The sequence below is a fragment of the Ambystoma mexicanum genome, chromosome 3q, assembly GCF_040938575.1.
Source record: "Ambystoma mexicanum isolate Mex_15411 chromosome 3q, UKY_AmexF1_1, whole genome shotgun sequence".
Classification (NCBI taxonomy): domain Eukaryota; kingdom Metazoa; phylum Chordata; class Amphibia; order Caudata; family Ambystomatidae; genus Ambystoma; species Ambystoma mexicanum.
This window is the reverse complement of record NC_090926.1, coordinates 858494481-858513446: the sequence shown is the minus strand read 5'-3', so window position 1 is coordinate 858513446 and position 18966 is coordinate 858494481. Positions and strand designations below refer to the sequence as shown.

The 18966-nt window shown below is 45.0% G+C and overlaps 1 protein-coding gene across 4 annotated transcripts in view; it reads right to left on the bottom strand.

Moving 5' to 3' along the window:
• Positions 1 to 18966, bottom strand: part of RAB11FIP4 (RAB11 family interacting protein 4) — a 1742713-nt gene that overhangs the window by 10729 nt on the left and 1713018 nt on the right. For all 4 annotated transcript variants that reach the window (XM_069654951.1, XM_069654954.1, XM_069654955.1 and 1 more), the window contains one exon: positions 2632 to 2775. In XM_069654951.1, the coding sequence (XP_069511052.1) occupies positions 2632 to 2775 (144 nt within the window). The remainder of the gene's footprint in view (positions 1 to 2631; positions 2776 to 18966) is intronic.

The following is an 18966-nucleotide window of genomic DNA, read 5'->3' as shown; positions in this document are numbered from 1 at the left end:
TGGAAACGTTGGGGACAATTCAGAACGCATTTCTTTTGGTGATATTCACTTTGTGTGTACTGAGCTTATACATTTGGAGTGAATCTGTGAACCATGTGTGTTATAATGTTGGAATGATCTTAGGTGGAGAAGTGTTAGGTACGTTTTTCTAAAGTCCAACTGGTGTGGGACGTCATAAGACTTATCACTTTGTATTAGGGACCCAACTCTTAATATAGGCCTGTACTACACAAGTCAGTAGAGTGGCTGAGCAGCCAGGCTTATTTTAGGAGGGAGTAATGTGGGCTGTAGAGCAGTACAAAGAAATCAGTACATACATAGACCCAAGAAAACACATACTCACTTAAAGTTCTATTAAAATATATGTGTTTATATATACACACGAGGCACACAGGCAAATCTAAAATGCAGCAACTAACAATACGATTCAATTAGAAATGGAATCAAATTATAAAAGGAACAATAATGCGGGTGAGTAAAATTTTGTATGCTTTACATATCCAGCACACAGAGTGATGTCAGTTAAGGTCAGTAACAACACTTATATGTATCACCTTTGCTACATTGAGTTTGGAGGAAAAGTTTAAGGTTAGACAGAACACAGCTAGCAACTGTTAATAACAAGTACACAGTCCCAGAGGGATGTAGGCAGTCTGTTTCCTAACAATAAAAGTGTTCACAATTAAAGTCTATGTAGGAACCAGCGTTGCCAAAGCCAGTAGGAGCAAGAAAATGGTCCTTTGGGAAACCAGCAGAGCCAAAATCAAATGGACAGTACCAGTTCTGATGACAATCTTCAGTTAACCAGTCAGTGGTTCATGAAGTAACACAGGAGCTCAAGTGAGCCTTCCTGATAACACGCATGCTGTTGGGCCTGCACAGAGGAGCTGAGGTCAACTCTTACTTGAAGAAAACAGCCCTTCCCAAGCCAAGAAGCGCCGAGAATGGCATGAGGTAATTGCAACTCAAGGCCCACACCACCTTGAAAATTAAGAAGAAATTGTAGCTGGCTTCCTTCTAGGTGCAACGTTGCAGACCCTGATTCCTGCTCCTTGGTCATGGTGACAAAAGGGGTGACCTCTGGTGGGCTTCTGCAGCAGCACTCAGGAGAAGAGGTTGGCAGCAATGGATTTAGCTCACTTCAGCAGCAGCTCTTTGTGGTTTTGGCACCTTTCTCTCAGCACCAAGAAGAAAAATATATTGCTGGTTGGATTCTCTTCGATTACTCAGCCCTGACCTCTGGTGAAGAATCCCTGGTCCACACGGATGCCTGCAAAGTTTCATTGGGGTTTGATTTCTGGAAGATTATGCACTCAATAATAGTCCAAGTACTCTGGGTATTGATGTTCTGCAGCCCAGGAAAGTCTCAGGACATCGGGGATGGGCCAACATGAAGGTCTTGAGCCTAGTTGGCCCCACCTACCTAAGGGAGGAAGTTATTCCCTGTTGATTGGAAAACGGGGTCAGCACAGCTGCAGGGCTTCACCGGTGCCTCTGCAATCCTGAGAGGTGCTGCTGTCTCCTCTGCTCGTCTTCTCCTTTGTATTCCTTGCTCCAGTGATCAACTCTGCCTGCAATCCAAAAATCCTCACCTTATATGCTGGAACCCTTTCATTCACTCCCATGGAGCTGTCAATCGCCTAGGGGTGGCTGTCCCTAAAGACAGCCAGCCACCCAGTTAGAACTGGTTTCAGTCAGGCATACCTACAGACAAAGGACATTGAGGTTTCAGGCTCCTCTCTCACTTCCTGCCTTCTCAAACACACCAGAGCCTGAGCTGGTTTCAGGACTGAAGCCTGCCAAATTCACAAATGACTCAAATCTCCTCTAACTGATAGAAGAACAGCCCACAAGGAAGAGGCAAATGGAACATGGCAAGAAAAGAAGACAGGAGCATTTTGATAACATGGTCACCCACCACAAAAGGTAGTAAAAGTAACCACTGCCACCGGCAATTTAGGTTAGTCAGTGTAACAGAATGTTACATGAGGAGTGGGAGAAGGAGTTATCATGTAACCCTCCAGCACCCCACATAAGGTGATGTGCGGTGGACCCACAATAGAAAAGGTAAGTAAGATAAAAGGTATCTTACTATTCTTGGGAACTGTAGTTCTCACAAGAAAATTTATTTAAACATAAAGAGAAGTCAAAGGGTCTCCTCAGTGACACTGCACAGAGGGTGCTGTGTGTCATCAAGTGAAAAGCAGATGCATGTATTAAACATATGGAGTTTACCAACCTCCATAAAACAGCAGAAATAAAAATCCCAACTAGAGAAAAAGAATGAGTGTGTGGTAAATGTTCCATTCACTCAGGAGATTAAAATAAAAAAAGTCCAGCAAAAAGTGCAGGGGTAAAGGAAATTAGCACTGAAAATGAACATTCTCCCTAACAAGAAGGTACACTGAAAAACTTTCAGGAATGAACTTCACATAGGATTTAAACCGAAATAAAGAGTGCTTTGTGTTTGGGTCTATCTATTTTTATGTCCAGGTTGATGATAATATTGCTTACATTGTGAAATTTGGCCGCAGTAGCTAGGATGATCTCCCCTTGGCCTGAAAGGTAATGTGTTCACTTGCCTGCTGCTTTGTTTCACAAACATCTGTAATGTTTCCTAGAGGCACTTACCTCATCTCGCGAAGCAGAGTCAATTTCCGCAGCCAGAGACTGGGCTTTTGTTTGTGTTGAGAAGAGATTCTTTGCTTCATAGAGACTGAGACTCAGGATCTGCCCGTTCAGGTCATCGTTCTGATCTCGAAGCTTCTGATTTTCCTGCAGAAATAAAGTCATAATTGAGGAAATCTGGAAAGTATAATAAACTTTTATTTATTGCCAATTACATTTGTTATTCATTTGATAGATGAACATGAATTATATCTACTGTCCGAATGGAAATTAGCCTATCCCACCCCCCTAGGTACTTCCAAATACGGTGAACACAATATGTGGTAATATAACGTACAAGAGGGGTGCAATCAGCATCACCGGGCAACGTATCATGGCCCTGCAGCACTAACCCATAACCCTCAACTTCATTTTATATTAAGCTCAGAAGGAATTAGCTACAGGCTTGCGCTGTTCATGTTCCTGGCTCACAAGCACTCCTTTTCTGTGTAATACATCAGCTCCGTGAGAGCTCTATTGCCATGGGAGTCCACTTCGCCCACGTCCTTTCAGTGTTGCGAATATTTAGTATCTTTTCTCCGGAATGCACCCTGCAAGAGTGAGAGACAACACCAGGCTCCGTGCTGCATCCATTAATCTCCACTAAACTGCCAGTAGGCCTCTCACCCCGGCCCAGCCAGGCCAGAGCCAGCCTCACACCACTGACTCGACCCCCACACCTTTCCATTCTTTGACATGTGCGCAACCCCCAGGTTTCAACCCTCATCGAGTGCCCGCAGGAGATCTAAGCATGCACAGCTATATTTCATACAAGCAACAACACATACCCTTTGTAACATGAGGTACCAGGGGGGATAAATTAAAGATCAAACCCCAGGGTGGAGACCTTGAGTGCGGGAACTGCGGTATCAATGGAACCCTGAATGTGTGGGTAAGCATGACTACCAGGTGCCTGCCACAATGAGTTAATATTCATGCTTAGCATTTTTAGCTTGGATAGAAACAATGGGCCTCATTACAAGTTTGGCAGTATCCTTGCCAGTAAAACCGGCAGTCTGGTGCCAAACTTGTGAATTTTTCCAGCCCCTGGCAATGGGGAAATACAGGGCTATTACAACCCAGGTGAACCCTGTATTTCCCCATTGCCTGGGGCCGGAAACTTTTACTCCCCATTCCCATTTGAGCCCCATAGGGCTCAATGGGGAGGTCGGATGCAACGCACCATTCAGAATGGTGCCGGTGGATCCGACAAGTTCTGCTTGCAGGTGCCGTTCTGCCCGCCAGGTCCGACCTGGTGGGTGAAAAGGCACCCATGAGCAGAACTCGTAGTTTGCCGGTCCGGTAACTATCGTACCGGCAAGTTTAGCGGTACCGTAGTTACCAGACCGGCAAACTTGTAATGAGGCCAAATGTCTTAATATGTGACCCGACCTTCACCGTGAGGATGAGCCCAGCTGACCCACGTGGATCCTGTTAAAGACTCCAATCAAGCAGTCCCACTAAGTCAGTGCCTTGTCTGGGATTGCTCAAGGGAAGCCCTTATTTATATATTTTTATGTCCAGTTCGTGTACTCTGGATGACAACCCTTATATAACACCTCTCTCTTAGAATCCCCCTGACCCCACTGAGCCAAGAAGTAAGTTTGTTTTGCAAATTTAAAAGGTTTATTTGAAAATTAAACAATATATATATATATCGCACTTTTATAATACATTAATAATTGATATCACACTTGTGAATATGAGCAGTAATCAGCAATAGGTAATCCTACAATAGCACAGTTCTGGTGACCTATGACTAGGAACAGGGGAATAAGGTATCAGAGAATGCTTTATGGTTTCAAGGAGATGCAAAGATGAATAAAAAGCAGTACAGAAATAAACTTGATATGATTTCAGCAAAAGATAATGTGATCACTTTTTCTTTGACAATTCACTCCCCCCATGCAATGTAAGGAGATGGAAGTAACACACACAATTCTCAGGAATACACACAAATGCAATACAAAGTTCCAGTTCCCCCCAGCGAGCTTAGAGGAAAACAGGTATGATTTTAAACACAGGCAAAATCCTTTAAATGTGGTATGCAATGAAGTGAAAAATATGCTAAAAGTTATTTTAATTCCCTCTAGAGGTTCAGGGTGAGTGATAGCTACTTTAAATTAGTTCAGGATCACTTTAGCAATGCTCTATGAATGATTGTCAGGTTGCAAACGAATTTCAGCAAAGGAAAGCAAGGAGCTGCTATTTTGACACGTGAAGAAATTTGAGCCAAATCGCAAATTGCGGCAATTTTTCTGAGTGCGTCGAGCACAATTACAGAAGAACTATAAGGAGCAAGTCGGTTTTAGGTTTGCTGGAAAGCTTAGAATCTTAGCTTTAAAGTGACAGTTAAAACTCGCTCCTAGCACCAACGGTTCAAGAGATACGGACGATTTAGTGGAGGTAGATTTTCAGAATTGAAATTACAGTTTCAGAATGACAGATGCGCTTTGGAAGGTTTTGAATCAACAGGATGGACACAATTTCTGATGATGCAGTTCTAACAGGTTAAAATAGTTTGAATTACATTATTTTAAACTAAGAGATTGGGTTTTTTCACAGTCCTAAGGATACTCACTCCTAATTTTGGAAGGACTGGGCCTCGTTACGGATCTGGTCAACAGGTTGGACTGAACTTCTGGCGGGTGGTTCTGCAGTCACAGCGATCTGGGTCAGCTCTGCTCTCTGGATCTGTCAGGCTCCGGTTCTGCTCACAGCAGTCTGGTCTGGGTACAGCTCTGCTTTCTGGTCTAGTCTGTGGTTCTGGATTCAGCACTGCTTTCTGGGTACTGGCACAGGGTACTAGCCAGAATCAGACAGCTCAGCCCGGCTGATTGAATAGTTTGGTTTGGTTGCTAGATTTTGAAGGCCTGCTGATAGGAGTTCAGCTGTTGGGTTCTAGAGTTCTTGGAGTTTTGTTCTAGAGTCAGTCTGGATGCAAAGTCTGTAGTCTGGATGTGAAGTCGTCCGCCAAAATGCTCCGCAGAAAGTGAAGAGTGAATCTCCTGCCTGTCATGCACTGTCTCCTTTTATGTGTTTTGAAAGTGGGTGGGTCGGCTAATTCTGCATGCCCAACCCTCTCAAGATTTGATATGCCAAAGGATTCTTTGGTCCCTGATTTGAGAAAGGATAGTGTGTCAGAGTGATGTCAGCCATTTACGATCTATTGAAGAAACGCCCCTTTGCTTTTACCTTAGGAATCATTTTTCATAACTACACATATTTCCCAGATACACAGTTGTTTGACATTACATGTACATATTGCAGATTACTTAAGGTACATTCTGGCCCAACTCTGATCTTCCTGGGGGCTTGCATTCAAAAATGACAACTTATTTTCGTTTTTAGTTGATTTACCAATATCGGACGTTTACCAAGAATGGCATACATGTACACCGCCTTTCTACCCATATTCCAGTAAATTTTCATTTTTCTAGCGTGAACCCCGTGTCTGCAATCTCCATAATTCATGGGGTTTTTAAGGATCTCCAAATTGTACATTCCTGTCATCTGGTTACAATTAGTTATCAGTGTTTTTATAAAACATATATTTGCCTTCAATTCAATTCACTTCAGTGTTTGGGTCCGCCCCCAGAAACTTGGGAGTCAGGGATCACATGTCTCTTCTGCCAGGCAGAGCTCTGTTTACAGCCCACACCCAAATTAACATACCCCATTCAATTGCAAGAGTCTAGTGTGTCGGCTGAGGTCAGCAGGCCAGGGGGCTACTCTGCATTTGGTTAGCATGTCCATGTGATCTCCTGGCTTCTTGTGTGTAGTTCTGAGGTGAGAAGGTTTCCCAGCCTCTTGCAACGTTAATTGAATCAGCCTGTCTTCAGGAATAGCAGGTGTTTACATTTTTAATTAACCAAAAAGGCTTTGAAGTGTCCAGCTCTCTCAGGAGGCTGGCAACTCCTGAAGTACAGTTCTACTGTCAGAGTTTAGACCGCTAGCGCCGGCTTGTGTCCAAAGCTGGTACTACCCCCATTTTTTTAGGAGTTGTCTTGAATTTGACAGGAGGATTTTGCTTGACAGCTCTAATCCTTGCTGCCATTGTTTTGATGGGCTGTAACGCTCACCTGAATCCCTCGGAGGCGCAGGTCTGGGCTGGGGGTTCTCGGAGTCTTCTAGGGTCACGCGTAGGCCTCGAATGCCACCCTGGAAAGGCCCTCTCCTCACTGAGATCTTGATCTGAAGGGTGAGGTGTCTGCAATTGGGAGAGCAAGGGGTTAATAGGATATATAAGCCTGACTGGGCAAGCTGACTACCCTTCCTGGTACTCCCCACGTAGTTCGTAGGCTAAATGTGCTCACCTTATATAGGTGAAAGCGGAGCTCTCCATCCTGCGTCTGTGCAGGGGCGCCGAAGCCAGTTACTTCACTGGTTAATTGTCCAGCCTCTTGGTTGCAGAGGATGAAGATTTGGAGCTAGGCCGTCGTTAGCAGCATGAACGGCGGTTGCTTGAATGGAGAGCGATGGAAAGGCGAAGGTATTGCAGGCAAGTAAGTAGAAAATGTCAGTTCGAAGTTTAAAGCACTTCTTAATGTCTCTTTTCCTTTTTCAGGTTGCAGAAGCAGCTGGGTAGAAAAATAGATGTCGAGGAATGCGCCGAGGAGTGAGAAAGATGAGAGCTGCCCAAAACACGTGCGTATGGGTGGAGTTTTGTATTTCTTAATGATGTCCTTTTGTTTTGCAGATGCGAGTAGCAGCGTCGGCGGAGGCGAGAAGAATGCAGCGCAGGTAGGGAAAGTTTCACGATGGCTACTAACCAATGTCCTTGCTTCCACAGGGTGCCGAAAAATGGAAAGCTGCAGCCCGTGGCTTGAGATGCACCGATGGATTGGGTAAGTGCTGCGCTGGTTGTTATCTCGTGCAAACCTGGTGTTCTTTTCCCTTCTCAGATGCTGCAGAAGACGAAGATGGTATTTCAGAAGGTAGGATTACGGATTTCTCTTCCCTAGATGCAGAAGTTGAAGATTCTCTGGAGCTGACACGGTGAGCGTCTTGCTGCTATTGCAGAATAACGCGAAGCACGTTGCTCTGATCGGGCGTGGTTTAAATAGTCCTACTGGAGTGCTTAGGTGTCTCCTTCCACAGCAGCCTCGCCCAGGTAAGAAGTCCCAGCTTCCAGAATAGTTCCAGTATCCAGTCCCAGGGAGTGGTGCTGGCCACACCCAGAAGGTAAAGTAGTTCCAGCCATGGATGGATGAGGATTTCATCCTGCAGGGGAGTGAGCAGCATGGTCTGCAGCCGGTAGGTCCACCCAAGCACCATTCCTTACATCATGAGCCCCCTTATGAGCCTGGCGCCACTGGCGCCAGGACAAGGTCCATAAGGCCCCTATGGGAGCTGATGGGTGCCTGAAAATGAAGTTGTGACCCAGCTTCCGAGGCAGATGGGCTAAACCTGACTCCTTGGAGGCTGCGGTCATGACATGGGCATCCCTTACAGTAGAGTGGTGATGTGGAACCCCCCTCAAGAAGGTTGAATCTTTAGAGTGGTCTTGTGCCCATGATTTTAGCAACTTTTTGACATCAATTAAAAAGGGATTTTGAACAAATTGAAATGGACATTTTGAGCTTGCACTTCAGAGAAACAGCAGTGATTTCAAGGCGCTTTTGATCTAACAGGCACTACTATTTTTCCTTTGGCACCACCTTTCACCCCTGGCGCTTCCGGTCCATCACGCTTGCACTGGTGGGTGGCAGGTTAGGCGACCATTTTGGTGTGCGCAAAACTGCTTCTGGGTTCTGGGATAGAATGATGGGCGGCGACAGTTCAATCCCCACATCTACCCAATCTAATGATTTAGTTTTGTTCTGGGATAGAATGATGGGCGGCGACAGCTCATCCCCACATCTACCCAGCCTATTGATTCAGTTTTGTTTTGGGATAGAATGATGGGCGGTGACAGCTCATCCCCACATCTACCCAGTCCATTGATTCAGTTTTTGTTGTCGCCTAATAATTCAACATGGGTCAAAACCCTTGACAATCCTGATCAACGGGACAAACCAACCAATTGTAGCCTGACATCTCGTATGGAGCAGGCCCATGTGTAGGGTCCCACCAATCAGTGGCACCAATTTCTACTATGTGTGATGATGTAATTTGCCTTCTTAAGCTGATGTTTGTATCTGGACTGGTCAGAGCACTCTCGAGCAGCAGAGTCCTCTGCTGATATTTGTATTCTGTACAATTAAACCTTGTTATCCTTGTAACACTATCTCCGGGCTTATTTCCCTAGCGGGTTGTCTTTTTCTCTGGAGTGTGCGTAATTGGTTGGGGACTTGCCTTCACTAAACAGAGCCTCATTTGTGGCAAAGCAGGAAGTCTTTGGGCCTGTATCAAAAAGTGTATTTAATGAAAAAATCCAGTTGAATAATGCTTTGTGAAACAAGCCCTTTGTGTTTTACCCTCACATCCAAAACATCTTCACCTCTGGCATCACTCTGACCAACCCTCCAGAGCACTGTTTCTCAGCTGCCAAGCCATTACAGAAAGTGGAAAGACCATGCGCAAATCAGGCTTGTTCCCACCCTAAAAGGGGCAGTCCAGCCTGAACTGCGTGGCCATATCCCTTCTGGACCACACTACAAGTAACTCCAGACACGTTTCAGCCTCATTGGGCATCATTAGTGAGGCGTAGTTTGGGTCTCCAGGCCAAGCAGGCATGGGACCCACATCTCTGGTTTCTCCCCAATTGGTCAGCTCCAGATTTATTTATTTATTTATTAACATTTATATAGCACACATCAGCCAACTGCAGCCAACTCACCTTCAATTACCTCTGGGCCTGCCCATGACCTGAGAATCACTGGATTGAGAATAATTGCTCTTCCCAAAGGGTCCCTCCTGCAACAGTGAGCAATGGCTGGATCCCTCAATTTCTGCTGAACAACACGCCCAGGAATCGCATCTGGACACCGCTGCCTGCCTGCTGCAGAACAGCTATTTTGGTTTCAAGCTCTTGCTCTCCTGACTTTACAGCAGTGCTGGAGAGTCTTTCCTTCACACATTTCTTCATCCTAGGGCCTATTCTTCATCAAAGTACTCTTAAAGGATTCCCTCCGATGGAGCACCAGGAATCGCTCCTTTGGGCAATTTCACACAAAAGTAACTTTTTCCTAACAAAGACTAACCTTACTTGTTCTACTGGTCAACCTGGGTATCTTCTTGAAGTCACAGCTTAGAGAGAAAAAGCCATTACTTACATATTACTCCCTTTTTTCTTTCTGGGGGAGGGGTCTCTATTCACTCTAAAGAACTATTACTTAAAATGGTGTTCTTTACCCGGTACACTGTGGCATTTTCTGTCTTGTCAAGTTACTGATCCGTGAGTGTATTGTTTTCTTCTCTTGGCCTTTTCACAAATAGAGCACATGTTTTTAAAACAATATGGTGTGTGGGCAATCTCCTGCTGGGTATTAATGAAAAGTGTGTACTGTGGCCTCCAGAAAGTCAGACCTATGCTCCTCTGTCATGACTACCACTTGATGAGCCTGGTGAGCTTGAGTTAATTACTAGGAGTTCACAAGGCAGGAAGATACACTTGAAGGCAGTGACCCGTGGGCTTTAGGAATATCTCCCTAACAAATGCCACAGCAGGGTGGGCTAACAACAAGACAATCAGGAACACCAACACAGGGGCAAGGACAGAGAAAATGACACTGCTAAAGGGTAGTGGCTGTCATGAGAGCCATCCTATACCTATACAAGACCATCTTGCTGCAGTGTTATGGTCAACATGTTCACTTCCCAACTATAGAATCAATGCACAAAGTTAAATATGATATGATGTGTTTAAAGAAACACTTAAATATACATCTTATTTCTAGACACACCTAGTATGCTAAGTTATTTTATGCTCTGAATTCTGCCATAGTCAGTGCATCCTCTGCCCTCAATGTGTCGACGGGAGTTACACCTTTAACCTTTAACAAAAAGATTGACACTATGGTGGAGCAGCTGTGAATGGTGGCAATGGTGACTTGGAAATGCCAACCCCGATGTGTCAAAGGCATTCTAGAAAATGTTTAGGCCCTGGCACTTATTTTGTTTCTTTCCAATTTCCAGATGGTTGGTGGTCAGGAATCCTGTAACTGGCATCTTAACTTAGCATCAAATTAAGGGAATGGCTATGGTGGGTCGGCCGAGGTGTCCACTGTGCCTTGGCTGGCACCGTAGGGGAGGAGCCCCTTTGGGTGGGGACAATCCAGATCGAGAAAACCTGTGTTCCCTGAAAAATATTATCCCTGTTGAATTTAAAACCCCCACAGACCAAATTACTATAACTCAGGCAAATGTTCTCATCCCTGGTTTAATAGAATGTTTTTTATTCAGTACTGAAAGAAGAGCTGAGCTTTTCGGTAAAACATACTTCTGCCACCTCCACTTACTGAAGTAGTAAGTGGTGACTCTGCAGCTGCACAGAATTGCTACATCTCTTTCATGATTAATGAGCATCAAAGAACAACAGACAGGTCTTTGATGACTCCAAAACGCCATCAGGTTCCCTTAAAACTAGTAGTGTGTTAGGTGGCAGAGCGGTCAAATCTGAGTGAGCTGGAGCAGGCCGAGACACGCAGCCAAAGCCCTGAGATCCCTCATGCAGCAGTGAGCTCTGAAGTGGTATGATATGATATGATAGGTTATTTATAACGCGCTTAATACCCAGAGGTTTCTAAGCGCGGACCCGGGGATCAAACCTGTGTCGTTCCATGTCATCTTGTTTCCAAGGCGAGCACGTTGCCGCTGAGCTATCCTCCCGAGACAATGGTTGTCTCTGCCTATGAGTGACACTGAGTGAACAACCAAAATAAGTGAATAAAGAAGACATTTTGCGAGCAGCAGCTTAACTTCAAAATGTTACACCGAGGAGGACTACAGAACACCTGGTGATTACTGTCCACTGTTTGTGTGAGCATGCCAGTCACAGCCCCAGTCACCACTCTGCCCTATTTCCCTGCTTTCATACGCATGGGAAAGTCAGAGTCATCAATTACTAATGCCATTCAGCAAGGTTATGCCGATGGCAAGACATTTTAATGACTGCATTAACTGGAGGAAAGCCTCTCCCTACACAGCCTGAACAAATGGAAACCAATATGAGTGGTAGATGTTAGGACAGTTTTTCTAAAGTCCAACTAAGGGCTTAGTAAAACCATATAACTGAGACAATACAAAACTCCACTCCTAGTATAAGGCTGTATCACCTGAGTATTTGGTAGCGTAGACCGAGCAGCCAGGATTATCTTAGGAGGGAGAGAGGGCTGTAGGAAGGTACAAAGAGCCTGTAGCATACAAATGGTTCAAAGGAAACACTAACACACAGAAGTATTATACAAAATAAAGGTGTATTATAAATACACATAGTCCAAGGTAATCTTGGTGGGTAGGTACTTTGTCATAGAATCATAAACACATTATAAAAACACAACACAATGCTTGAAGGTCCACAGACCAAAGCATGAACCTTGTTCAGAACACTAACAGTAGTTCTAGGCCAATCAGACCTAATCATACACATTTAGAATAGAACACTCCTATTCAGGGGGTGTAAAACCACAAGTTACTTTGAGATTACTTTACAGTAAGTCAAGGGTAGTAGACCCTATCGGTTATGCAGTGGCACTCAGTTAAGGAATCACATAATAAACCATTTACATCCTAAAAGAAATAGTAAAGTGAAGCCAACAGTATTACTTTTTGGAAGAGGCGCAACCAATTCACAGGTGAGTAAAATAACCATATATATATATATATATATATATATATATATATATATATATATATATACTTTTTAGAATGGCCAAACACCTTCAAGGCAAGTAAGAACTTTTGTAACTGCTCACTCTCAGAGTGACAGTTACCAACCTAATCTTTCACAAGTAAGTTCACTTTTAAACACTTGTTCCCTTTTCTAGGCAAAAAATGCCCAAACCTTAGAAGTCTTTCCCTATTCTTGGAGCATGAGTGTTCCCATGGCAGAAGGGGGGGCACTAGGTCTCTAGGATCCAACAGACAGGTCACGATAGGCACAGATGTAGCAAAGGTCAGAGTTCCTGAGGAAGACTGTTCAAACAATTAAGTATGTCACTTTAGAGGGATTGAAAGGGCCAGGGTCATCTGAGAAGACACCTTAGGTGAATTCCAACAGTGGGCCTGTGTGATCTGGATGAGAGGTCTCCCAATCACAGAAAACACCCCAAAAGCTATACAGAAATCACACAGGCTTAAGGTAAGTAAATACCCTAGCCAACACAGTAGCTCAGCACAGAAGAAGAGTTTGCAGCAGGAAGAATTCAGGATCTGCAGCCAAAAACCCAGTAGATGAATTCCTTGTTGTGAAGATTGAAGACAGGACACTGGAAGGGAATTTGCAGCAGGGATCAACGGGGAAGGCTCCAGGTAAGAGTTCTTCATGGCTGGATGCAGCTATGTGGTTTTGGCACCGTTTCCAGGAGCCAGAAGATGTATCGCCAGTCAGATTCCCATCGCTAATCTGGTTCAGCACTCTGGTGATGGGACTTCAATGTCTTGTTTTGTGTCTCTGGAGGTTCAGCAGGATGCCAGCAAAGTTTCAGCTCAATTCGAATTTGGAAGACCATGCACCGCTCAGTGGCTCTAGGTCCCAGGATATTGGTGTATAGCAGCCCGGCAAGGTCGCAGCACATTGTGGGATGGCTTTAAATGCAGGTCTTCTTGAGTCTAGTAGATCTCGTTTTCAGAGTACCCAGGTCACTTGGAAGGAAGGGTAACAGCAGACTCTGGTTAACCAGCAAGCTCTCCGGTCGCTGCAAAAGGTCTCAGCTGGCTTTTATTTCATCTTCATCTTCGGTTTTGTTTCCAGTGGTCAACTACCTTTTCAGCTTCCAGTATCAGACTTTTATGCAGGAACCCAACCGATCAAACAGGCATGCAACATTCAATTGGGGTGGGTGGGCGGCACTGGTGGCAGTTGGAACTGGATTCTCGCAGGCAGGCTGGAAGACAAAGGGCTGTAGAGTTTTGGACTCCCTAACTTCCTGCCTTTCACAGACACTCTGGAGCCTGGGCATGCTTGACCGAGGTCTCCGGCCAAAGATACAATTAACACAAAGGACTTTCCTGGCTTGGAGGGCAGGGGAAGGAGCAAGAAAGGACAAGGAACACTAAAATGGCAATAAATGGGCCATTTTGGTAAAAAGGGCACCCTTGGGCACGGTAAAGTTGTACTGAATTAGTACAAAGGTTCACTGCCGGCAGCCATTTAAGTTTAGCTTGTCCCTGTAACATAACTGTTACAGTGCTAGTGAGAAAGGGGATACATTGGGCCTCATTCCGAGATTGGAGGTAGTGATGGCGCTATTTGCGCCATGACTGCCTCCAATAACGGTACCGGCACCGGTCTCGTTCAATGGGGACTTACCGGTGTAGTCCGACCTTTGCAGGACCGGTAAATCCCCATTGAAAAAAACATTCCCCATTCCCATTTGAGCCCCCATAGGGCTCAATGGGAATGAGGAAGTAGCTAATATCGGTACTGCAATTTGCGGTACCGTTATTGGCTCTGATTTCCCTTAACGACTCCCATACATAACGCCTGGTCAGACCAGGCGTTAAAGGAGGGACCCACTAAGGGAACTCGTAGTAGGGCGGTAAGGGATTACCGGCAACGGTCTCCTTACCGGTGCGGGGTATCCCTTACCACCCTACTCGTAATGAGGCCCATTGTATCTCCACAGCACTCCACCTAATGGGGGTGGGGTGTGCGCTGTTTCATCTAACAAAATGTAGAAGGGATAAAGAGATCCTTTCTACCCTTGGGAACTGTAGTTCTTACAACGTTAGCCAGAGTAATTAAAAGGGGAGCCCAAAGGGCAACCCTGTACCAATAAAAGGTAAATACCAACAAGGTGTCAAAGAGGATAAAATTAAAGACACTATGGAGAGTCTTAAAATGACACCCATGAAAAGTGTAAAAGAATCTGAGTGTGGAAAAAGGTTCCCACTCACTGAGGTATAAAGAAAAATAATCCACCAGTAAAGCAAGATGTGCTGGGGGGTTCACAAGTCAGGGAGATTTAGCACTAAGGTTAAAATCTTGTCAAGTTATGTCCTTCTGTAGAGCTGGACCAGAGCTGTTTATGGGATGGCAAAAGGAGCTTGTGCCCCACACGGCTGCCTGATTCAAAGACGTCAGACCCCATTTGTCTTACAAAGCCTGCCATGATGTTTTATGGTGTGCTGTCGAAGTTCTAAAACTTCTATCGAGATATTGTTCACGAGTACGTTCTGTTATGATCAATCCTGTAAAGCTTTCTGTGTCCATTGTACTACATACACACAGTGGGACAGATTCTCAAAGCTTTTGTGGCGCAAGTGATGAAATGCAACAGCGCATCCCAACGCTTGCACCAAAACAAAGGTACAACCCACAAAGGGCCTTGAATGTGTTCAGATGCCCTTGTGCACTCCCTTTGCTAATTTGCACAAATAAGAGGGTGTTATGCATTTCAATGTGCATCCTGACTCCACAAATGAGATGTACTTTCGAATGCGCAAAAACAAAATACCTCCCCCTGTGCCTGTTCGGACTATGTGCAAATGAGGGCCCAATGCACGACAGGATCCGTTCTGAACCGTTAATGCATTTTCTTTGACCTTGGAGAACAGCAGTGTGGACCACTTCCCCTCACTTGCATTTCTACTCTTTGAACAAGGATAGAAATAAATTTGTATTTTTTTACCACTTGGGTGCTGAGAGCCTGCAGAACATCACCAACACTAATGTATCAAATGGGGCTGGCACCACATCTTTGTGCTGCTGTTCAACCACGCCTGAAATGTACAGGTCATCTTTCAGAATAAGATGACCTGCACATTTCTGAAATTAGTGCAGATTCTGTGCTTTTTCCTTTGCACTCATTTTGAGAATCTGGGCCAGTTTGTCTGTTCACTATAGCACAGCCGCTGTAGCATTCTCATCCTTCTGTGGGGAAGATATTGATCACGTGCAATCCTGAAAGGTGAAATGCATGTTGAGAAATTTGCGTGCCAACATTTTCGGATAGCTCAATGTGGTAAACAGACCTTACAGAGAATTTCTCTCATATGCCAGCTCTCAGTACCAAATTCCAACAAGGCAGGCTCAGCTTTTGCTATGCCTGAGGTTGTTAAGCTTGTGTGTATCTATACTTTTGTGATAGTAACTTCAACTGCACAACTAAGCAATGAACCTGCACCAGAGAGCGCTATAAAAAGGAACATGGCATCAGTATAATGCAGGTCTAGGGCTTAGTTCCTCTAAAAAAAAAAGTGTAGTAAAAACGAGAAGCCCTTCCCATGAAGAGCATAACCTGTTATTCAGGAAGATGATTAGGTAGTCAAATTGAAGACTGTGTAACCAAAGTGTTGCGGCTCACATGTTTGGTTTGCCAGCAGGCAATAAAGTTAATCCTGGACAAATCATCTTATCTCACTGTAAAGTACTCTGCTGCCTTCCATGAGAATGTTTGCCTTCTCGGATACTGGTGGCATCGTTTAGCCCATTGTCTGCCCTTTCTTTTTATATATACCATTTGTGTGAAGGGGTCCTAGACTGAACAAAGCAGAATAAATGGCACAGCCCACTGGGGAGAATATTTTCAGAAGTGCTTATCTGGCAATTCCAAGGTACTTCTGCACGGATCGGGGTTAGACCGTGACGGAAATGTTCAAGGGAGAAAAGACCGAAGATTATTTTTCCGAAATAACCTTTGGTCTTTCCTACCCTGAACATTTCCGACTTGGCCCCCAATCCCGCCCCCACCCACGGGCCTCAACTTACCTTGCGGCGGCCGCCGTCTCGCTTTGTCCCTGATATGCCTGTTCCCTTTCACTTCTGTGATCGGAAACAGGCGCTGCAGGGTCCTTCACTCTTTTTTTTTTTTGGTGCTTTTTGGGATTGGGTGAGGGGAATCCCCTGCATCCCGCATCACTGAATGTGTGATTTGGTCGAGCACTTCGGCCGTTCAGAGATTTCAAACCACCGACATTCGGCCAAACCACACATTCAGGCATTTTGGACGTTTCCCTTCTGCACATCATAAAAAAACGTCAACGCGTCTGTGTTGAGCATATTTTAAGCTTTAAAATACCAAAGAATAAAACAGGTCATATTTTAAGCTCACATCAATATTCTAGTACTTGTATACTAAGCTTCATGGAGAACATGCAGCCGCAATCATTCTCCTTTTTAAAAACATATGTGTATACAGTTTTGTTTTTAAATATTGTCAAACTGGGTTATCAGTTCTATAAAAACAGGGTGTTATTTTAGTTCATGAAAGTCTGAGAAAAATGTGTCAAATGCAGAAATTGAAGATTGGCTCAAATTTCACCTTCACTTCTTAAACAACATGTGTGTTCCTGGGCCATTCATTTAATATTGTGGTGCCAGCCCTATAAACATTTCCATTCGCCAGAAATGTCAAAATTGGCAGGCCCTTAGAGTGATTTAGTTCTCATCCTATGCTCTTCAAGAAAAGTCCCACCAAGGGTTAACAAGCTATAGTGTGGCTTCATGCATAATAATAGTGGCCTTGAGATACTGCATACTACACTTATTTGTTTGTTCACTTTCTAACATCAATACCACTTGCTCTCTTCTAATCTCAGTCTATGTTAGTATACATGTACCTTTCTGGCGGCTTCTAGTGTATAACTACTATCTCCTCTATGCAAAGCTACGTGTACCTTTCCCATTGCTTCCAATCTATTTCCATGTATGTGCTTTTTCACATTTCTGTGAGAGGGCTAATATGACTCCTCTGTCTATGCTGAGGGTATGTGTACCCTTTCTCATATGGCTACTGATCACTGTCCTGCATCTAACCCTTCTCGTAGATGCTATTCTTAAAATGTGTTCTCTCCCCCTGTCATGGATTGTTAATGTTGCCCTTGAAATGGCACTTGTTTATTATTCTGATGTCCAGCATGTCTCAAGAGAGTAAGGGGATGGGAAGGGAGAACCCATGTATATTTTAATTGCTGCGGGAAATGAATATCAAGCTGAGGACGTCCCTCGACAATAATGATATGCATACAGCAGCACTCCGGCAGCAGGAACTGGGACACAGTTATAGGACAAGGGACCAAAAGTGTCCCACAGTCCCAAACTGACTGCAGTTTGTCAATAAGCTGTGACAGTAGTGCCTGGATCCATTTTTGGGAATGTGTGTGTGTTAGACGATATGCTTTTAAACACATTGGGCCAGTCACATGGGTCAAATCTAACAAATGTTCAGTGAATCTAAGTCCTCAAACTGACCCATATTTAGCCCATCTGTGACTAAGGATGTGTCCCTGGTACTATTGCCTCTGAGGAGGAGGTGTGTGGCCCTGGTACTATTGCCTCTGCGAAGGAGGTGTGTGGCCCTGGTACTATTGCCTCCGAGAAGGAGGTGTGTGGCCCTGGTACTATTGCCTCTGAGAAGGAGGTGTGTGGTCCTGGTACTATTGCCTCTGAGGAGGAGGTGTGTGGCCCTAGTACTATTGCCTATGAGAAGGAGGTGTGTGTGTCCCTGCTACTATTGCCTCTGAGAAGGAGGTGTGTGGCCCTGGTACTATTGCCTATGAGAAGGAGGTGTGTGTGTCCCTGGTACTATTGCCTCTGAGAAGGAGGTGTGTGGCCCTGGTACTATTGCCTCTGAGAAGGAGGTGTGTGTGGCCCTGGTACTATTGCCTCTGAGAAGGAGGTGTGTGGCCCTGGTACTATTGCCTCTGAGAAGGAGGTGTGTGGCCCTGGTATTATTGCCTCTGAGAAGGAGGTGTGTGGCCCTGGTACTATTGCCTCTGAGGAGGAGGTGTGTGACCCTAGTACTATTGCCTATGAGAAGGAGGTGTGTGTGTCTCTGGGAAGGAGGTGTGTGTGTCCCTGGTACTATTGCCTCTGAGAAGGAGGTGTGTGGCCCTGGTACTATTGCCTCTGAGAAGGAGGTGTGTGGCCCTGGTATTATTGCCTCTGAGAAGGAGGTGTGTGGCCCTGGTACTATTGCCTCTGAGGAGGACGTGTGTGACCCTAGTACTATTGCCTATGAGAAGGAGGTGTGTGTGTCTCTGGTACTATTGCCTCCGAGAAGGAGGTGTGTGGCCCTGGTACTATTGCCTCTGAGAAGGAGGTGTGTGGCCGTAGTACTATTGCCTCTGAGAAGGAGGTGTGTGGCCGTAGTACTATTGCCTCTGAGAAGGAGGTTTGTGGCCATGGTACTATTGCCTCCGAGAAGGAGGTGTGTGGCCCTGGTACTATTACCTCTGAGAAGGAGGTGTGTGACC